Consider the following 17,923-nt stretch of genomic DNA (forward strand, 5'->3'; position numbering starts at 1 on the left):
CTCACCTCACTTAACGAGGCCGCTGCTGGTGGGTGGGAGCGCTGAAGAGGGAAAGTGGATGAGCCTTAAAGCCTCTTACTTCCCACCTAAATTAGGCATGGGCGAGCTTACGCTGCGCCCGCTTTGAAACAATCAACTTACACAGCTCGGAACCGTGGGAACCCGTCGAAATCTGCGTCAGGAATTCGTGGGACTCCTCGCATGTCACGGCGGGGCGACTTCCATTTCAGTCGCAAGCCAAGACGTCCGTCCACCGGATGTGTGCGTGTGTCATTCACAGCGTGTGACACACGGCACCAAACCCCCCCCGCCCCCCCCCCCCCCGCAGCAGCAGCGCATCCACGCTCCCCTCCTCTCAGTCTGGAGAGCTGCTGCTCTGCTTTGGACTGGGGGAAATCCTTAACTGAGCTGCGTCATAATATACGTCAATAAACTCTCATTCACCGACGGTCAGGTACCACAGTAGCCGCCATATTCGCATCTCCATGGCAGGGTGAGCGGTGCTCTCTGCGAGCTTATGATCCTGTCGGCGACACCAACACTCCCCCCTGCGTCGAGCTCGCATCCCTTCCCGACAGCGGTCCGCAGCCACTCGACCCAGGGCCCCCGGACAGCGAAGCAGAGCAAGCCGCGCGGACGTCCACAGAGAGGGGAAGACATGCAGCGTGGAGAGGGGGTCTAGGTCGACTACGATGCCTTAGACTTGGAGAGAGGAATCCTGGCACAAGATGGAGGTAAACAGCGTTAGCAGCGAGGTGAGTGGACAAATGCGTGCTTTGCATACCAATCTTATCGGCATTGTTTTTGGCGCTGTGACGTCCAGTTGAGTTAGCCGTGTTGTGCTGGTGCTGGCGTCACGATTTGCAGCGCACTGTGATGCATGCTAACGCGTTAGCTCGGGCTAACAGCTGGTTATATTTAATCCAACCGCTCCGACGCCGCATGTTTGTTTCGCGACAGTCTGTTTGGACTTTCACGGATAATTTTTTACCTTCATGCACCAGCTGCGGTTTCTATCCATTCAAACAGGCGCTTCATTTTGGCATTTGTTGCTGTTTTAACAGCTCTGGGGGAGTTTACTTCATAGCTAGCAGAGCGCATTTAGCATTAGCATTTGCTAGCTTGTTGGCTAATTTCTTGTTGCCTTGAAAGTTAGTGACAAGTTATGAACAAAACCCCGTAAAATAAGTAATTACGGGCTAATTAAGTGTGTCGTTCATATAAAATAAACTTTTTGATCCAGCTTTTGTGTTTTTTGTTTGTTTGTGTTTTTAGTTTGCGGTTCTGTCCGGCATTTAATCAGACTGCTATACAACTTTAGCGTTGGTTTGTCAACAGGAATGACATGGCTATCAAATAATGCCGAGATTGTATGAATATATGAAACGGTTGCAAACAATTATAACATGTTAAAGTCATGTGTGAAATCATGGGGATTTAAAATAAAAGTCAGCGCTTCCTCAGCTAAAAATCACAAACTATTAGTTATTTTAAGGAGATGAACCAGTTTTTAAGTTTAACCTATAATTTGAGGCAATTCTTTCGAGTATCTTTAAAATAATGACAACGAGACAACTTTTCCGAAATGTATATAAAGCTGTTGAACAACTAGTTCGATATAGTTTCACATGCAGTAATTGAATTGAAATCTCCCTTTAAATTTCACTGGTGACTCCTATGATTAGATGTAAGAACACGTCTAAATTCATGCACTGTCACAACTTTGGTTTGTTTTAGTGTGTGATTGCATATTTTTTGAAGATAAGGACGGTTTCCAAGTGAAGCAGAACCATCTCCACAGTCCTGAACCTGCTTATCTCGGGGATTGTTCTTCGTACCTCCAGTCCAATAATGTCTGACTGACTGACGGTGAGGGGTTTAAAGCCACATTATGATTAGAGCAGCCTCTTCCATTCTTTCTTTTACCATAATCGTCTGCTTGTTACGGTTGAGGAGTCAAAGATTTTCTGTTTATTGTTCTGATTTCTTTAAGTTTCTAAAACGTTTCCTTAATCTTCAAGACAAATTCAGATTCAGATAAGTTTTTACTCTGATTAATTAAACTCAGCTAAGCTAACTACTCCCACTATTTTTGACCTTGCAACCAAAGAGTTGCAAGTTGCAATTCTCTGACTTCATAAAAATCACATAAAGGTGAGGAACATATATTATTATTATTATTATTATTATTATTATTATTTTATGTTATGGATGCAAGACTACTACAGGTTTACTACAAATAAGAGAAAAAGTTGCACACTTTCTCTTATCTGTCAGCTCAAAATAACAAATCAAATTGACAGCAAAAAGTGATCAATTCATCTGTAGTTCCTACAGTTTTGAAAAGTAAATGATTTTATAGTCATCAAAATCCGGATTGGTATAGAATATATTGTGGAAAAATGTTCACTGCTTTTTCTATTATCCTAAGAGATGTATCTGAATTTCTTAAAAAGTAGCGCACCTTCCTCACTGCTCTTTTGTTTTTTTGTATGCCCAGGTTATCATTTCTGAGTTTTTTTTTATAGTCTCAGGACTATTCTGGGTTAGATTATAGACGCTTGACAGAAAGGGTGGGTAATATGGGCTTTGAATTTTAGCATAATGTTTAGTATTGCTATTGATATAATGATAAAAAATGATGAGTTAAAAAACAACTTTTTCTTACCACTTTTTTAAGTAACTGTATGGCTGTGACTGGGCGTCACAAACAACTACTGGTTTTGAACTTAGAGAAAAATTCCCATTTGAAACGGGCTTCTTTAAGACACCATTTACTTTAAAAAAAAAAAAAAAACTATGATTGATGTCACTAAGCTGCACACAGTAACTTCATTTAATCATATTTTCCAGTTGATGATATTTACACAACCAGTGGAGAAAAAAGCCAAAAGCCACTACTGGTAATATTGTCAGTAGTTAATCATTCATTTAAATTTAGAGATATGATCAATACTAAATCTCATTATAAGAAGCATAACTATTTTGGTCATTTTTTTTTACATGCAAAATAAAAATGTCTCCTTCCCTGATCTAGTGTATGTAAATCCATCACAATTTAAAAAAAATAAAAGTAGATTTTAATTGAACTTTGTCCAGAAGCTGGAAATAAATAACAAAAAACTACCAAATGTAAAAAATATTAAAAAAACATCCTATTGTTTATTATTGACTCCTATTTATATATCAAAGCATTTGTCCAAAACTTACAGTAGATGCATCATTTAATAAGTGACTTTTCACTATTTCAGCCAATCGCTGATGACCTTTGGGACTTAAATCTGCAGCGATTCACTGATATATGAGGGATCACTTTTCTATTCTAAACTTTGAGTATCCATCCTCTTCAATTCACTTTGTATCACTTTTAGCTTTTATTTATCTTTGTGAATTCAAGATTAGATGTCTTTGCGACGCTGTGAAAGGGGGGCTGAAAAAGGCTCAGAGCGCTGCGAGTGTGGGCTGCGAGCCGCGATGAGCCACAGCAAAGGTGGGAGTGAATGTGTGAATTATGACACAAGCGTTGCCCAGGCTTTCTGTCCGGGCCTGGATGTTTACATCTTAACCGGTCGCACCAAGGTGGTTGTTTTTTTTTTTTTCTTCTTCTTCTCTCCTTTTTGGAGTCTGTTCCAGCGCCTTGCTGGGTTCAGACGGGTTCACCTTTTGATAATCTGGATGTTTTGCACCGTTGCGGCTGAAACGTGCTCCGCTGGCCTCCGTTGTGTTGGATGCACAAGAGTGTATGCCGGTGGCTCCGCCCACTGAGTGGGCTCACGTAGCGGCTATGACTCATTCTCCCTCTTCAGAGCCTTGCTGGAATTCAGCGCACACAAGCACATCAGTACACAATGCTGAGGCTGAGGTGAAATGTTGATGGTGAAATGTTGACGGTGATATTATTCTGGTAGAGTTTTCTTGTTGTGCTTGATTTTCACCCGGCTCCTGATTTGTTGCGTTTATTTCTAAAATTATTTTATTTCATTTTTTTCAGTGAAGAAAGGAGACAGACTCCTCCTTTTTGTAAATATGAGTAAACTGAAGCAGAAAAATAAAACTCCCATGTTTTCATCATGAGCAGAAGGAGCTGCAGCGAGTCGAGGCCGAGCGTGGCCGGTCAGGGGTGTTGTTTTTGCGCCGGCCGGGGATTAAGCCAGACTGCTAATACCGAGGGGCTTTACGGGGGCCCGGACGGGAGCCAGACAGCTGGGCCAGATTAAAGAATGGACTCCATACTGTTTGACAACAAATACAGCCTCGGTTTTGAGGAGTTAAAAGCGCGGCCGTATCGCATGTGACTCATCGATTTCATCTGTTCAATCTTCCATCATGCGAGTGGGCGTGCGGCAGCTGCAGTCATATTCTCGCCCCCGACAAAAAAAAAAAACAAAAAAAAACTAACAAAACAACGATGAGCAGGCTTTGAGAAGTCGTCCGCTGCTGTCGACGGGGCTGATGAACTTTTTCTGCTGATCTGGCCGCAGGTCAATGGACATCAGATCATGGACGAGCCAATGGAGGAGGAAGAGTCTTTCTCACACTGTGTAAGTAGCGGCGGCGCACCTTCCACCCCTCGTGTGCGAGTGTTTTCGTCTCATCCCGATATCGTTCGCGCAGGAAGACGGCACGTATAAAGAGATTCCCATCACCCATCATGTGAAAGAGGGCTGTGAGAAAGCGGATCCGTCTCAGTTTGAGCTCCTTAAAGTCCTCGGTCAGGGCTCTTTTGGCAAGGTAAGGAAAGTAATCAAGAGTGCTTCTGTCAGAGCTGACGTCTGCCTCCCTCTTTGAGTGTTTTCTCTTTGGCTTTCAGGTGTTTCTCGTCCGAAAGATCGTGGGTCCAGATGGTGGACAGTTATATGCAATGAAAGTACTAAAAAAAGCATCTTTGAAAGGTAATGCCGTGTTTGTCGTATCGCAGCAGAAAAAAAAAAGTTGACTTTTTTGCTGATTTTTTTCTAAGTATGTTCTGTTCGTCTCTCCAGTCAGGGACAGAGTTCGCACTAAGATGGAAAGAGACATTTTAGTGGAAGTTAATCATCCCTTCATAGTGAAATTGCACTATGGTAAGAAACAGACAAGTCTACACTTATGAGAGTAAAGCTAGTCGGTTCTGTCATGGGAGAAACTTAAGTTGACCCGAACTGTTCACCACCTTTAGCAGTAGCAACTTGAAAATGATGTTTTCTGCTTAGTCCATACATAGATGGATATCTGGGAAAACTGAAACGGTTTTATGCATTTTCATCCACACGAGAACAATTTACCTTTAGTTTAACATCACCTAAAATGATTATTTATAAAAGCTGGAAATTTGAGAAAACTCTGTATTTGTGTTTGCGTGTGTAAATGAGAAAACTGAAATTTACGGTTTGCAACAAACATTGCGCTAATATATCCACGTACTTGCTTTGACACGACTCCCAATCGACAATGTCTTGTGTTTTATTAACTTTATATTCAAATACTCTATTTAAAAAGTACTTCAACCTATTTATCTGTTTAATTCTCAACAGGAAGTCATGGTTGTTTTGAAGCAATCTGATTGGCTGATAGGTTTCAGCTTTGTGCTACACTGCCCTCTATGGGTGTGGCATATTTGAAACACTCATTGGTGTATTTGTGCGAGTTCATGTGGATGAAAATTTTTCTGAAACCGCATGTTTTTGTTTTTTAAAAACAACGTGGCAGAGATATTTGTTTTCATAAAGATACTTAAGGCTGTAGACAGACATGCAGTGTAACGCAGCACAATTCCCCAATCACCCTCTGTAATTATATATATTTTTTTTGTTGTCTTAAATTTCATCCAGGTGGCATCAGAAAGGTCTTTAAAAATATTTAATTTGACTTATTGAAGCCTGCAGACACCCTACATGTAGTTATTGGCCTTCAAGCAATTTCTCTGAGCCTGGTATTGTCTGAAATTTGATGAAATTTGAATTATAGTGACCGTCTTTTAAATGTTTGGAATGCTGGACTTCAGCATGTTTGGGAAGCTGTTGCCAGAGTCCTTGTCAACAGGAATTGCTTCCTGGATAAGAAAAGGATAAGAAAAGATCATTGCTGTTTTCTTTCCTACTTGGCATTCTGTTAAGAAACATATAAGCTCCAAAAGGATCAAACCAGCAAACTTAATCAATTACATTTGATCCACAGCACCCGGATAATACTATCAGACTCAGGTTAAGTTTGCTGACGGTCACTGAAACCTTTCTTATCCTTTTCAGTATATTTCATTAAAATGTTTTGGAGGCTGTTGAGCAGTTATTGAGCACTTCAGTTGATATTTTTGTATGCATTTGTTTTTACCTCTGCAGCCTTTCAGACAGAAGGGAAATTGTATTTAATACTGGACTTTCTCAGGGGAGGGGATGTATTCACTCGCTTATCCAAAGAGGTAAGCTCATTCATAAATATCTGTATTTACTTTTGCTGTTAACTTTGCTCCGTTTTCTGATTGAAGCCTTAAAAACTTTCTTCTTATTTCATCTTGTTTTTCTTTCCAAGAAAAACAAGCAAGAATTGTGAATAATACATGGTTATTTCCGAGTCATGTTTGTGTAAAATCAGCACAGCAGATGCCTCGATGCTCATTCTTAAACCCAGAGGAGTTTAGATGACAGCTACAAATTGAGCTGGTGTAGATTTAGCGTGCTTTGCTTTTTAAAATGTATTTATTTTTTTTATCCTTATTATACGAGCGTGAGTGCTGCCAACTCATTTGTCCCCGACTGTTTTTCTGACTGCCTGTACATTTTCAAATCATGTCTTGGAAGCGGACTCTTTTTCTGGGCACGTACTGTAGATATGCGTTTACATCAGCAGATGCTGGTCACTTACCAGCTCAGCACGACTCTCTCCTGATGCCTTTCTCAGCTCTCAAACAACGAGCGTCCGATCTCCAGATCGACCTCGTCTTACAAACAACGCGGCGGCGCCGTCGTGTCGTGTCGCCTCTCCGAAATGTCGATGTTGTGACCATATTGCCCGTTTTGTGACAACTGCTGCTCAATGTTGATTTTGTTTGTGTGTTTTCACTCTTGCTGCTGAATTTCTCCTTGGAGTTCAGAGAGTAAATCTTTCCAGTTCTTATTAGGTTATGTTTACAGAGGAAGATGTGAAATTCTACCTTGCAGAGCTGGCTCTGGCCCTCGACCATCTGCACAACCTGGGCATAGTTTACAGAGATCTCAAGCCAGAGAAGTATGAATGATTTCTGGCCTGTTTGCATGTACACCTGAACTGCACCACATACCCATTATACTGCCTTATATGTCTCAGGTTACTGATAATTTAATTTGAAAGTGTTTGAAATTTTGTATTCGGAAACTGTTTCAGTCTAGAATACTTGTATTTTTATTATATATATTTACTTTTTCTTTTTCTTTTTTTTTTGGCTGATTGAATTAGTTTTTTTTACTCGGTTTTTCTATCTTTACAATGAATATTTTATTCTGAATATTTAGTGCCAGTGGGAACTTTGCATACACTAGTCATAGGCCTTTTATGCCACATTATATTAAAGTGGTATTCTCAGAATGGAACGATGACACGGTGCATAACTTGGATGATTAAAAAATAAAATCAAGTAATGCACAGTTTTGAATTTCCATCAAGTTTTCACAATTCCGCATATGGTCAGAATTATAGATAAAGAATCGCATAAATTAAATCACTGCTTCTTAATATTTGATGTTAGCAGTTTTTGCAAAGTAACGGCTTAATTCTCCTTGAAACTGAACCAGTAATGGTAAAGTTAACTTTTTTGTTCTGTTTTTTTGGATTTCAGGTTTTCTCTCTCTATCTCTTTATATCTATTTTTTATATCTATGTCAATCTCTAAATAAATTTAGGTTATTTAGAATGAGACACAGAATATGTCAGATGTATTAATGATTTCAGTGTCAGAAGTTGAGGCTCTACATGTTGACATTGGAGGGTTTTTAATGTTGTTGCCCTCTCCGTCCTTAACATTTTTCTTTCTGTCACAATAAGCAATCAGTCAGTTCATGGCATGATAAATTCAAATGAGCTCAAACGTTTCCAGTTTGATCATTGAAAGGCAATTTTGTTTACAATCTTTATGGTTTTGGTTATTTGTGTGTTTTTTTAAAAATATATATTTCTGTTTGATTTAGTGATTTTGGTTGTCGTGTTTTATTTTGGATATTTAAATTGTCTTCCAGTTTGGGTGTTAAGTGTTCTTTACAAATTGAAGTTTTAATCTTCGAGAGTGGAAACTTGCGTTACATTTTTTTTTTTACTCTGCGTGGTTCGTAAGAAACTTGTAATGGATTCAAACGTTTGCACCGAGCTCTAAATTTGAACAATTTCCCAAATAATTTGTTGTATCTTGATTCCAGGATGAAAAACCTGGATTAAATGTCTCTTTAAAAGCTGCAAGTTAGTGATAAACAGACCTATAAGGAGCTTGTGTTGGTGCTGTTTTCAGCAGAATTTGCTGAAAAAGTTTTTATTTTAGTTCCTTTCAATGCGAGTTGAAGTGTAGCTCTCTGATCTGTCAGAACTCTGCGAAAGAAAAACTCTCAACTACGAGGTCTGCTGCGTGTCAAGTGTTTTACACAAAAGGAAACTGCGTGTTGTTTCTTCAGAGCTTCTCCTGAAAAATGGATATTTGAAGCTGAACCGTGTCATAACTTCTCTTTCAGCATCTTACTCGATGAGGCAGGACATATAAAGTTAACAGGTACGCCTTGTTGAACTCCGTATGCGTAACATCTTGTTTAGAAGTGTTTATCAACCATATGCTTAAGTTGGCAATTTCTTACTTTTATAAACACTGCATCAATTCTGTTGGTGTCAGATATTATCCAAGACCTAATGCAGATTTGATCCTGTTGGTACAAAAACAAAATAATATCTTTTTTCCCCCTTATTTTATTTCCTTTCTGTGCAGACTTTGGCTTGAGTAAAGAGTCAGTCGATGCTGATAAGAAGGCGTATTCCTTCTGTGGTACGGTGGAGTATATGGCCCCTGAGGTGGTCAACAGAAGAGGACACACGCAGAGCGCAGACTGGTGGTCTCTGGGAGTCCTTATGGTGCGTCAGCTCGCCAGAATCGCTTCATGACTTGATGTGTTTTTATTCACTTCCTATTAATGTTCCACACAAACGTGTGATCCGTTTCACTTTCTGTCAAGTTACAGCCACAGATATCTTCCATCAGGAAAATAACCCTAAACATTATTAACACTCAGGGGGCTACAAAATTTCCAAAAATGAAATCTTACAAAAAATGTTAGTCAATGGATTAAAATCAATTTATCGGCAAGTCCCAGTCTGTAAACGTGCAAAGTAAACTTTCTCTTTTTGCATCCCTTTTACATTTTTGCGCTACTTTTTTACTGACCTGTCTCACCAACTCTCACAAAAACACAATGAAGTTTGGTATCTTAAAATGACAAAGTGAGTATTCTGCACATTTAAAAAAAAATCTAATTCAGGTTTTTAAATGTTTATTTGCAGTTTGAGATGCTAACGGGGACGTTACCTTTCCAAGGGAAAGACCGGAACGAGACCATGAACATGATTCTCAAGTGAGTCCTTCCACGTGTCACGCTCCGACTTGCGTAACGGCACGTTGTGAATGTGCGGAGTTTGTAGGTAGCGAACGTCGGTTGCCTCCTCTCGTTGCCTCTCTCGTTGCCCACGTTCACTTGTTGCTCCGTGTTTCTCTTCCCACTCAGAGCTAAGTTGGGAATGCCACAGTTCCTAAGTTTGGAAGCCCAGAGTTTGCTGCGAATGCTGTTTAAACGCAACCCCGCTAACAGACTGGGTAAGGAGGCCGACTGTTGACACGAAGCTCTTAGCTGCAGGTTGTTGACTATTTAGCATCCAGGTAAAACAACATGCAGACGACCAGAGAGAGAGAGAGAGAGAGAAATAAAGAAAACTAATAATGAATTCAGGTTAACTGAACCAAAATGATTTGTGTCTTTAGGGGCCGGGCCCGATGGAGTGGAGGAGATCAAACGGCACGCTTTCTTTTCCACCATCGACTGGAATGTGAGCACACACACACACACACACCCTCGCTCATGTTTCTCACAATCCCACACAGACGAGCACACACACCACTCTGCAGCTTCTGTTGAGGCTTCACACCTTCCAATCGTTTGGCTTCATAACCAGTAGCCATCAGTGCTGGCCACAGGAGCTAGGTTTTTTTTATGTGTGTGTGTGTGTGGGGGGGAGTCTGGGCAGCAGTCCAGTTCTCGCTGTGTGTGCACTAATAGCCTTGTGTGAGCGTTTAAGAGCCGGCGGGACGCTATTGGCCGGTGTTAGCCGTTCAGGGGATTGGAGGGGTTAATCTGCGAGAGCGCTTGACTTCTCTTGAGCGCATGTTCTCACTCTCCATCCAGCATGTGTTAGGGTTTGACTTGTGTTAATGTGTGTGTGTGTGTGTGTGTTTCCAACCAGAAACTGTTCAGAAGAGAACTCCAGCCCCCGTTCAAACCCGCAGCTGGTAAACCGGACGACACTTTCTGCTTCGACCCCGAGTTCACTGCAAAAACGCCTAAAGGTACACACGTCCAAATTTTTAAATTTTTTTATATTTTTTTTTAAGCGAGAAGCCGCTCCTGTAGCCATGGAAACGCTTTTACCGGCTGTCTGTCCGTGTGACGGGTGGTTTCTGTGTGTTCAGACTCCCCGGGCATCCCACCCAGCGCCAATGCCCACCAACTCTTCAAAGGCTTCAGCTTCGTCGCTCCGGCTCCGATGGACGAGAACAAGAGCTCCCCGCTGCTCAGCATTCTCCCCATAGTTCAGGTGAACGCCCACAGGTCCTCTGTCACACCTCCGCTTGAGTAAGCTGCACTGGAAAAAGCACAAGATCCCAGTGAAAATGTCTCACTACACTTGGAATAAGGCAAAATGAACTTAGAAGGAACTTTTCAGCAAGAAAAGCAAGCTGGTTTTAAGTCAATAATTCCTTAGTATTGATGAAAAAGCAATACTATTAATCTGCAGATTAATTCACTTATAACAAGATATTTGTCACATGGTTTTAGTGAAATAATCTGCCAGTGGCATTAGTGCTTTTTCATCAATATTAAGGAATTATTTTCTTAAAACATGCTCCTATATCTTGCTGAAAAGTTAGTCGTAAGTTGGTTTTCTGTTATTTCAAGCGAAGTAAGATATTTTCCATAGAAACTGGAACAAAAATACTTGGTAATATTTTGTGTTTTTGCAGTGTAGGACACATTTGCTAGTAATGGTAATTGCATTAGTCTAGCAGCAGAAAAATACACCGATTTCCTTTCTTTCACTCGTTCAAATCTGAAAAGTGTGCTTTGCGGATTCGTTCAACTCTCGTGTCAATACTTTCTCTGTCTCAGCATTTTTTTTCTTTTAAATCTTGGCAATGATTTTCAATTGGACTTTGACTAGGCCATTCCAACGTATCGACATGCTTTGATGTCAGCCGTTCACCATGACTGCATGTTTGGAATCGTTGTCATGGCATCACATTCCTGTTGTAAACGCTATTGAGGTTGTTTGTGGTGTGATCGTTACAGAGCCAAGCCCAACAGAAGTCTTCTAATAAATTATTCATATTGTGCACTGAATACCTGGATGAATTGAATTAGGCTGCTGTAGTGAAACAGCAGCCGTGTTTCCATTACGATATTCGGATAGTGTCAAAACAAACAACAAAATTTTCCGATTGCTGTGTTTCCCATTATATAAGTATCACGCGTGGATGTGTTTGTTCACGTGATAAGTTATTAAAAATCTTGTTTGTAACAGATGTAAACTCATGAGATATCCTCATCATTTTATTGCTCATCAGCCGTCAGAGGAGCGTTGGTATCTTATATCCAGGCGTTGGAGCAACTATTCCCTTATCCTTGGTTATGGCTGCATGTATCTAAATCTAAACTTCGCTGCCGTCCGTCTGTCTGCTGCAGGTGCACGGGGGCTCCACCAAGTTCTCCGATCTGTACGAGCTCCAGGAAGACATCGGAGTCGGCTCGTACTCCATCTGCAAGCGCTGCGTGCACAGGGTTTCTGGAGCCGATTATGCTGTGAAGGTAGCATTTCATGACTTGCTTTTACTTTTGGTTTTTATTCAGGCTCTTTTGTAACGGCATCAATGCAATCAGTGTTTCCGGGAAGCTGCTTTAGTGAGTTTAAATGTTTGAACCTTTTTGTAGTCGAACCTGTGATGTTGAATCTGGTTGGACCGCCAGCAGAGGGCAGTGTGGATTTAGCTTTGCATTTGTTTTTCCGTTTGAATTTGCTTAAAGAAAATGTTGTTTTTTATTATTATTATTATTTTTTCTAGCCTTGAAACTAACTCACTTCTGTTTTTTTTTTTTTTATTTGTTTCCCTCCAGATCATTGATAAAAGTAAGAGGGACCCCTCAGAGGAGATTGAAATCCTGATGCGATACGGACAGCACCCCAACATCATCACTCTGAAAGATGTCGGTAACAATTACCTGTGAACTGTCAAGCGTTTGTAATAAAAATATACATTTAAATTTAAAAAAACCAATCTCCTGATGTGTGTGTGTGTGTGTGTGTGTTGCAGGTGTACGACGAGGACAGGTACGTGTACCTGGTGACTGAGCTGATGAAGGGCGGGGAGCTGCTGGACCGGATCCTCAGGCAGAAGTTTTTCTCCGAAAGAGAGGCCAGCGCTGTGCTCTACACCATCACAAAGACCGTCGACTACCTCCACTGCCAAGGGGTGAGGCAGCACTTTAGCAAACACACACACACACCTACATACACACGCGCATATATAAACGGAGGGGGTGTTCTGACTCGTCGTGTACGATCTCCTGCTTCTCCTCAGGTGGTACATCGAGACCTGAAGCCCAGCAACATCCTCTACATGGACGACTCCGGGAATCCCGACTCCATCAGGATCTGTGACTTTGGGTTTGCCAAGCAGCTCCGAGGAGGAAACGGGCTGCTGCTGACCCCTTGCTACACGGCTAACTTTGTGGCACCAGAGGTGAGAAAACCAGTAGCTCTCCCAGAACGTGGGATTTAAATTTGGTAAGTAAATCTGGTATAAATATATCCGTTTTGCCTACGCGTTGTTGTTCTTCTGTTCCTTAAAGGTACTAATGCGACAAGGCTATGATGCCGCCTGTGATATATGGAGTCTAGGAGTTCTTCTGTACACCATGTTGGCAGGGTAAGAGGGATTCAATTACTCCTACACAAACCAGCATTTTAAATGGAATGCCTTAAAAACTGCTAGCACCAATTAAAAGATGAGATGAATAAAATAATACAAATGTGTCAATGTGTAAATAACCTAGATATGATGAAAATAGAATCTTATATTGGAGCATAAACCAAGCAGAAGAGTTCAATCAAGTTTATTTGTGCGGCACATTTCAGCGATCAGGCAGTTCTTTACATCCCGAAAACACAAAAATAAAAAAAGCCATAAAAACAACTTACGGTTACATTTTGAGGAGTTATCACAATGATCAACACACGTCCAACATGTTGGTCAATGTTTCATTTGTTGTGCTTCCAAAGCAGATCTAAACAGGTGATTTAAAGGAACTCGGCGTTTCGGCTGTTTGGCAGTTTTCTGGAAGTTTGTTTCACGGCCACGAAATAATCACTCGCTGTGCATGGCTGTGTGAAACGAGTCGTTATAAAGTGACTTTTCTAAAGAGATAACTTTCCGTTCGTGGCGTTCAGGTACACTCCGTTCGCTAACGGGCCAAATGACACACCGGAGGAGATTCTTCTGCGGATAGGATCGGGGAAGTTTTCTTTGACCGGTGGAAACTGGGATACCGTATCGGACTCCTCCAAGGTACACCGACTGGAAGGATTCCTCTCCTTCTCAAATCCAATTTATTTCCCATATTTTACTGTTCTGATTTGCTGACTCGACGAACTCTTTCCGTTAACGGAGGGGGAAGCGCCGTCGGAACAGGTCGTTAACCGTAAACCGTGCCGACTGAGCTGTTGCCGTTGCAGGACCTGCTGTCCCACATGCTCCACGTCGACCCCCACCAGCGATACACGGCCGAGCAGGTTCTGAAGCATTCCTGGATCACGTGCAGAGACAGCCTGCCGCACTTCCAGCTCACGCGCCACGATGCCCCGCACCTCGTCAAGGTGAGTCCGGAGCGCCTCGGCTGATTGGCCGACGGAGCGTTTCTCGGCTCGGCAGCATCAGTGGAGGTTCGGCTACCAGCAGGACGACGATCCGAAACATAATGAAGGAGCGACAGGCGTCGTTAAATGATGGTCATGTGGCGGAGTGGTCCAGTCAGTTGAGGTTTCTGATGGAGCATGAGTTATTGAGCACAGAGGGATGGGTGTCAACCTCTAGATGTGCAAAGTTCGTCCAGGCAAATTTAAAAAGATGTGCAGGTGCAACTGCAGCAAACGATGGTTCTACAAAGCATCGACTCAGGAGGTGAAATAAAAATGCCTGCTGCACTTTTCAGATTTTTAATTGCTTAGAAAAAAAACCAAACAAAATTCACAGATCATTTTCCTTCCACTTCACTAATTTTGACTATTTTGTCCTGATCTGACTACTTTTGGAGTTCTGAGTAGAACATACTTACAGCACAATGTTTATTAATATTTAAAGTATTTTTCATATATATATATATATATATATATATATATATATATATATATATATATATATATATATATATATATATATATATATATTTTTTTTTTTTTTTTTTTTTTTTTTTTTTTCTTAAATTTATTTATTTTTTTACAGTAAAACGGTTTTTGTCTTAAATGCAAAATGTACAGATTGTTTATTTTGGTTATGTTTGACTTAACAGCATAACTAGAGCAGTAATTATTTCAAATGGCCTTCTTTTGAGCTTGTATTCCCCAGCTGACGATTGATTAATTACTAGATTAGTTGCCGATTAATCCGATTGATCGCATTAGCCCTAAAAAAAAAAAATCATATATGAATACTGTGAACAGTACATAATTTGGGTCTTGCTTTAAGTGCTTTCCATGGTTAGATGAGTATTATAAAAGGTAACTAAGGTCAGGATTTTTTAAAAAATATAAAATAAAATCTAATAGTTGCTTTCCTCCGTATCTTTTCTTCCTCTTTTTCTTGCTTTACTTTTCTTTTTTTCTTATTTTTTGTCCTTCCTTTCTTACGTTCTTGATGTCATATCTAAAGCCTGAACACCGTAAAATATCTATAAAGTCAGTATTTTTTAAAGTCCTTTTAGATTTTAAATGGGCTAAAAGGACAGAAATCTGCAGGTTTTTCTTATTCATAGTTCTCGTCTTGTTTTTCTTTCGTCCCAGGGAGCCATGGCTGCAACTTATTCAGCGCTGAGTCAGAAGACCAGTCAGCCGGTGCTGGAGCCCGTGGCGGCTTCCAGTTTAGCCCAGAGACGCAGCATGAAGAAACTCACCTCAACAGACATGTAGACACTCACACACACACAGAGAGAAAACGCTCATCCTCCAGGTTCTTGGCCTCCCTCTCGCCAACACACAGGAGCATGCAAACACTCAGACCCGAGCCTTGGCCAGTCCAAACCCTGACATCTCTGTTTTCAAAAGATAATTTATTTGACCCGTCCAGCACTCAGATAAAACGCTCACAGAGCAGACAAAAAAAACACAACAAAATATAACACCTTGAAGTCGGCCAAAGAGGTATAGACGACTCACACACACACACAGAGACACACACACCTGTTACTGCTGGGGAGACAGACTTGTATTTATTTCCACAGCTTTCATATGCACTTACCCTCCTCGCCTTTCCATTCTCTCTTCCTCACGTCGGGGAAGAAACACACCAGCTGACGTTCTCCTTCACTGTGATTGGCTGATTCAAAGCTGCTTCGTCAAACTGTGCCCCCTCCCTCCCCCTACTGCTCTTCATCGTCACTCATCCTCCTCGGTTTCCGCGCCCTTCCCATGTTTGCTTTCTCCACCCCCCCCACCCACTCTCAAACTCGGTTGTTTTTAATTTTCCTTCAGAATGAATTGAGGGTGGTGGCGAGATGATATTGACCGAGGTTCATGTTCAAACTGTTTCCTCCACTAAAATGATTGAGGAGTTTCTGCTTGTCGCAGATTTAAAAGGAGAAGAAGAAGAAGAGAGAGAAACAAAAGTCCCTCAGGATCGAAATCATTTACCAGCACTTTTGGGAACATAAATGCATGTTTGAACCGAACCTGTGTTTCATTTTCCCTTTTAAAAACTTTCCATTTGACTCATGTTTGTGATACTGCAGAGGTATCAGTTAAGGTGACATAAGCTGCTGATGGAGACATGAAAATACCAAGAATTTGAAGGTTATATGATGTTATAATCACAGTAGAAAGACTTGTTTTGAAAATATATAAAAATATATATATATATATATATGAATATGTCTATATATATCTCTAAGTAAACATGTCTGATGATGATAAAGATGAAGAGCATGTGGTGGAGGTGGAGGGATTTCTCTGGGGGGGACGGGACGCACCCCGTCGAACCAGAGGCTGAATTCAAGAAAAAAATATTTCCATCGATATCTCTTCAAAAAGACATTGTGGAAATTGTATGATATTGTATTTATTTCATTTGATTTTTAAAATTCTATTTTTTTCTTTCAAGGTCTGTATATATTGACATTAAAGATCATATGGACATGCATCGGCTGTCGTTCACTGACTCTGAGTCTGCTGGGGCGGCGGACGGTCGACACGGCGACGGTTCTGGTTCGAGGAGATCCTCCGTCGGTGTCGACATTAAATCTGGAGATTTTGTGACACATTTACCTGTAGACAATTATAACAAAAACTAAATGTACAAAATTAGCCACTAATGTATAGGTAAAGTTTGAATGTCGTGGAAATATGTTGGGTTATATCAGTACGTTAGTTTAAAAAATGAAACTAAGATTTATTAAATGGGAGGTATTATGTCTTTCCAGGTATGTGGTGCCATTTTATAGCAAAATCAAGTAACTATTGGATTATTAAAAATCTGTATACATTAAACTTAACATAAATTAGATTTCACCTCCTAATTTAACGCCTTTAAATTGGGCCTCTGCCTCTTTAAGAAGCTCCTGCTCTTTCTGAAGCTCCGCCTTCAGGAAGTCATCGCAACACGCTTCTCATTTTGCCGTTTACATCTGTTCACGAGCGCCGCAGATACGCAGTTCCACCAGGTGTTTGCTAGTTGCTGCTGGCTAGTCTGAAGGAGCCGGGTGAGGGCGGCGCGCTCTGAGCTCACCATGGAAACATCACAAAAACATCACGCGATGAGACCAAGGGTTTAGGAACCCCTGAATGGTTGCCACGGGAGATTCAAGGATTCCTCTAAACATCCATGAAAGAATCAAAGCGACACTCCAGGTGTGTGATCTTTCATCTTTTCGATGAAAGAATGACTTTATAACATGATGTACAGCGTATAAAGTTTATTTTTATATACTACGTCCCCTTTAAATGATGTGATTCCAATCATATTTTGTTGGCTTGAATCTAAGGAATATCCAGAATTTAGTTTATGCCACAATTTTGAATATTAAGAGCGATTAAATGTTACATTATGACCTACAGTATATATTCATATGCTGACTTGACTGATGTCCGTCTGCCGCAGACATCCTCAGGAAAGACACTTTTCTGGCGATGAGATGTTTCTGAAACAGACGCCAGAAGCGTCTCACTTTGGGTAAGGAGAAAAAGTGCTGCCCTGTTGAGCTGTGGACTAAAGTCCTCTTTACAGGTAAAAGCAAGCTCAGTATTTTATCTGAAAATCAAGGTTTCAGAGTCTGGGCTGGAAGAAAAGATTAATTGCTTAATCTGCACTTGTTGCTATTATGTAAAAGTTAGAGCGGGTCAAAGGCTCTGAAATGAGAAGGTGAAAATTCAGTTTATCTGAGGATCTTTGGTCCGACTTGTAGGAACA

General features: G+C 40.9%; 1 protein-coding gene across 1 annotated transcript; it reads left to right on the top strand.

Moving 5' to 3' along the window:
- The first annotated feature begins 345 nt into the window (after nt 1–345).
- Nucleotides 346–16,657, top strand: rps6ka6 (ribosomal protein S6 kinase A6). The gene is made up of 22 exons (XM_023328119.1): nt 346–755; nt 4,482–4,541; nt 4,615–4,731; nt 4,811–4,892; nt 4,983–5,063; nt 6,318–6,397; nt 7,097–7,203; nt 8,670–8,707; nt 8,918–9,060; nt 9,487–9,557; nt 9,708–9,796; nt 9,962–10,026; nt 10,441–10,543; nt 10,667–10,791; nt 11,937–12,059; nt 12,366–12,455; nt 12,563–12,721; nt 12,830–12,991; nt 13,101–13,177; nt 13,699–13,816; nt 13,984–14,124; nt 15,307–16,657. Exons 1-22 carry the CDS (start codon nt 729–731, stop codon nt 15,430–15,432), a joined length of 2,184 nt encoding a protein of 727 aa, XP_023183887.1. The 5' UTR covers nt 346–728; the 3' UTR covers nt 15,433–16,657.
- The last annotated feature ends 1,266 nt before the right edge of the window (nt 16,658–17,923 follow it).

Source organism: Xiphophorus maculatus, chromosome 23 (genome assembly GCF_002775205.1).
Source record: "Xiphophorus maculatus strain JP 163 A chromosome 23, X_maculatus-5.0-male, whole genome shotgun sequence".
Classification (NCBI taxonomy): domain Eukaryota; kingdom Metazoa; phylum Chordata; class Actinopteri; order Cyprinodontiformes; family Poeciliidae; genus Xiphophorus; species Xiphophorus maculatus.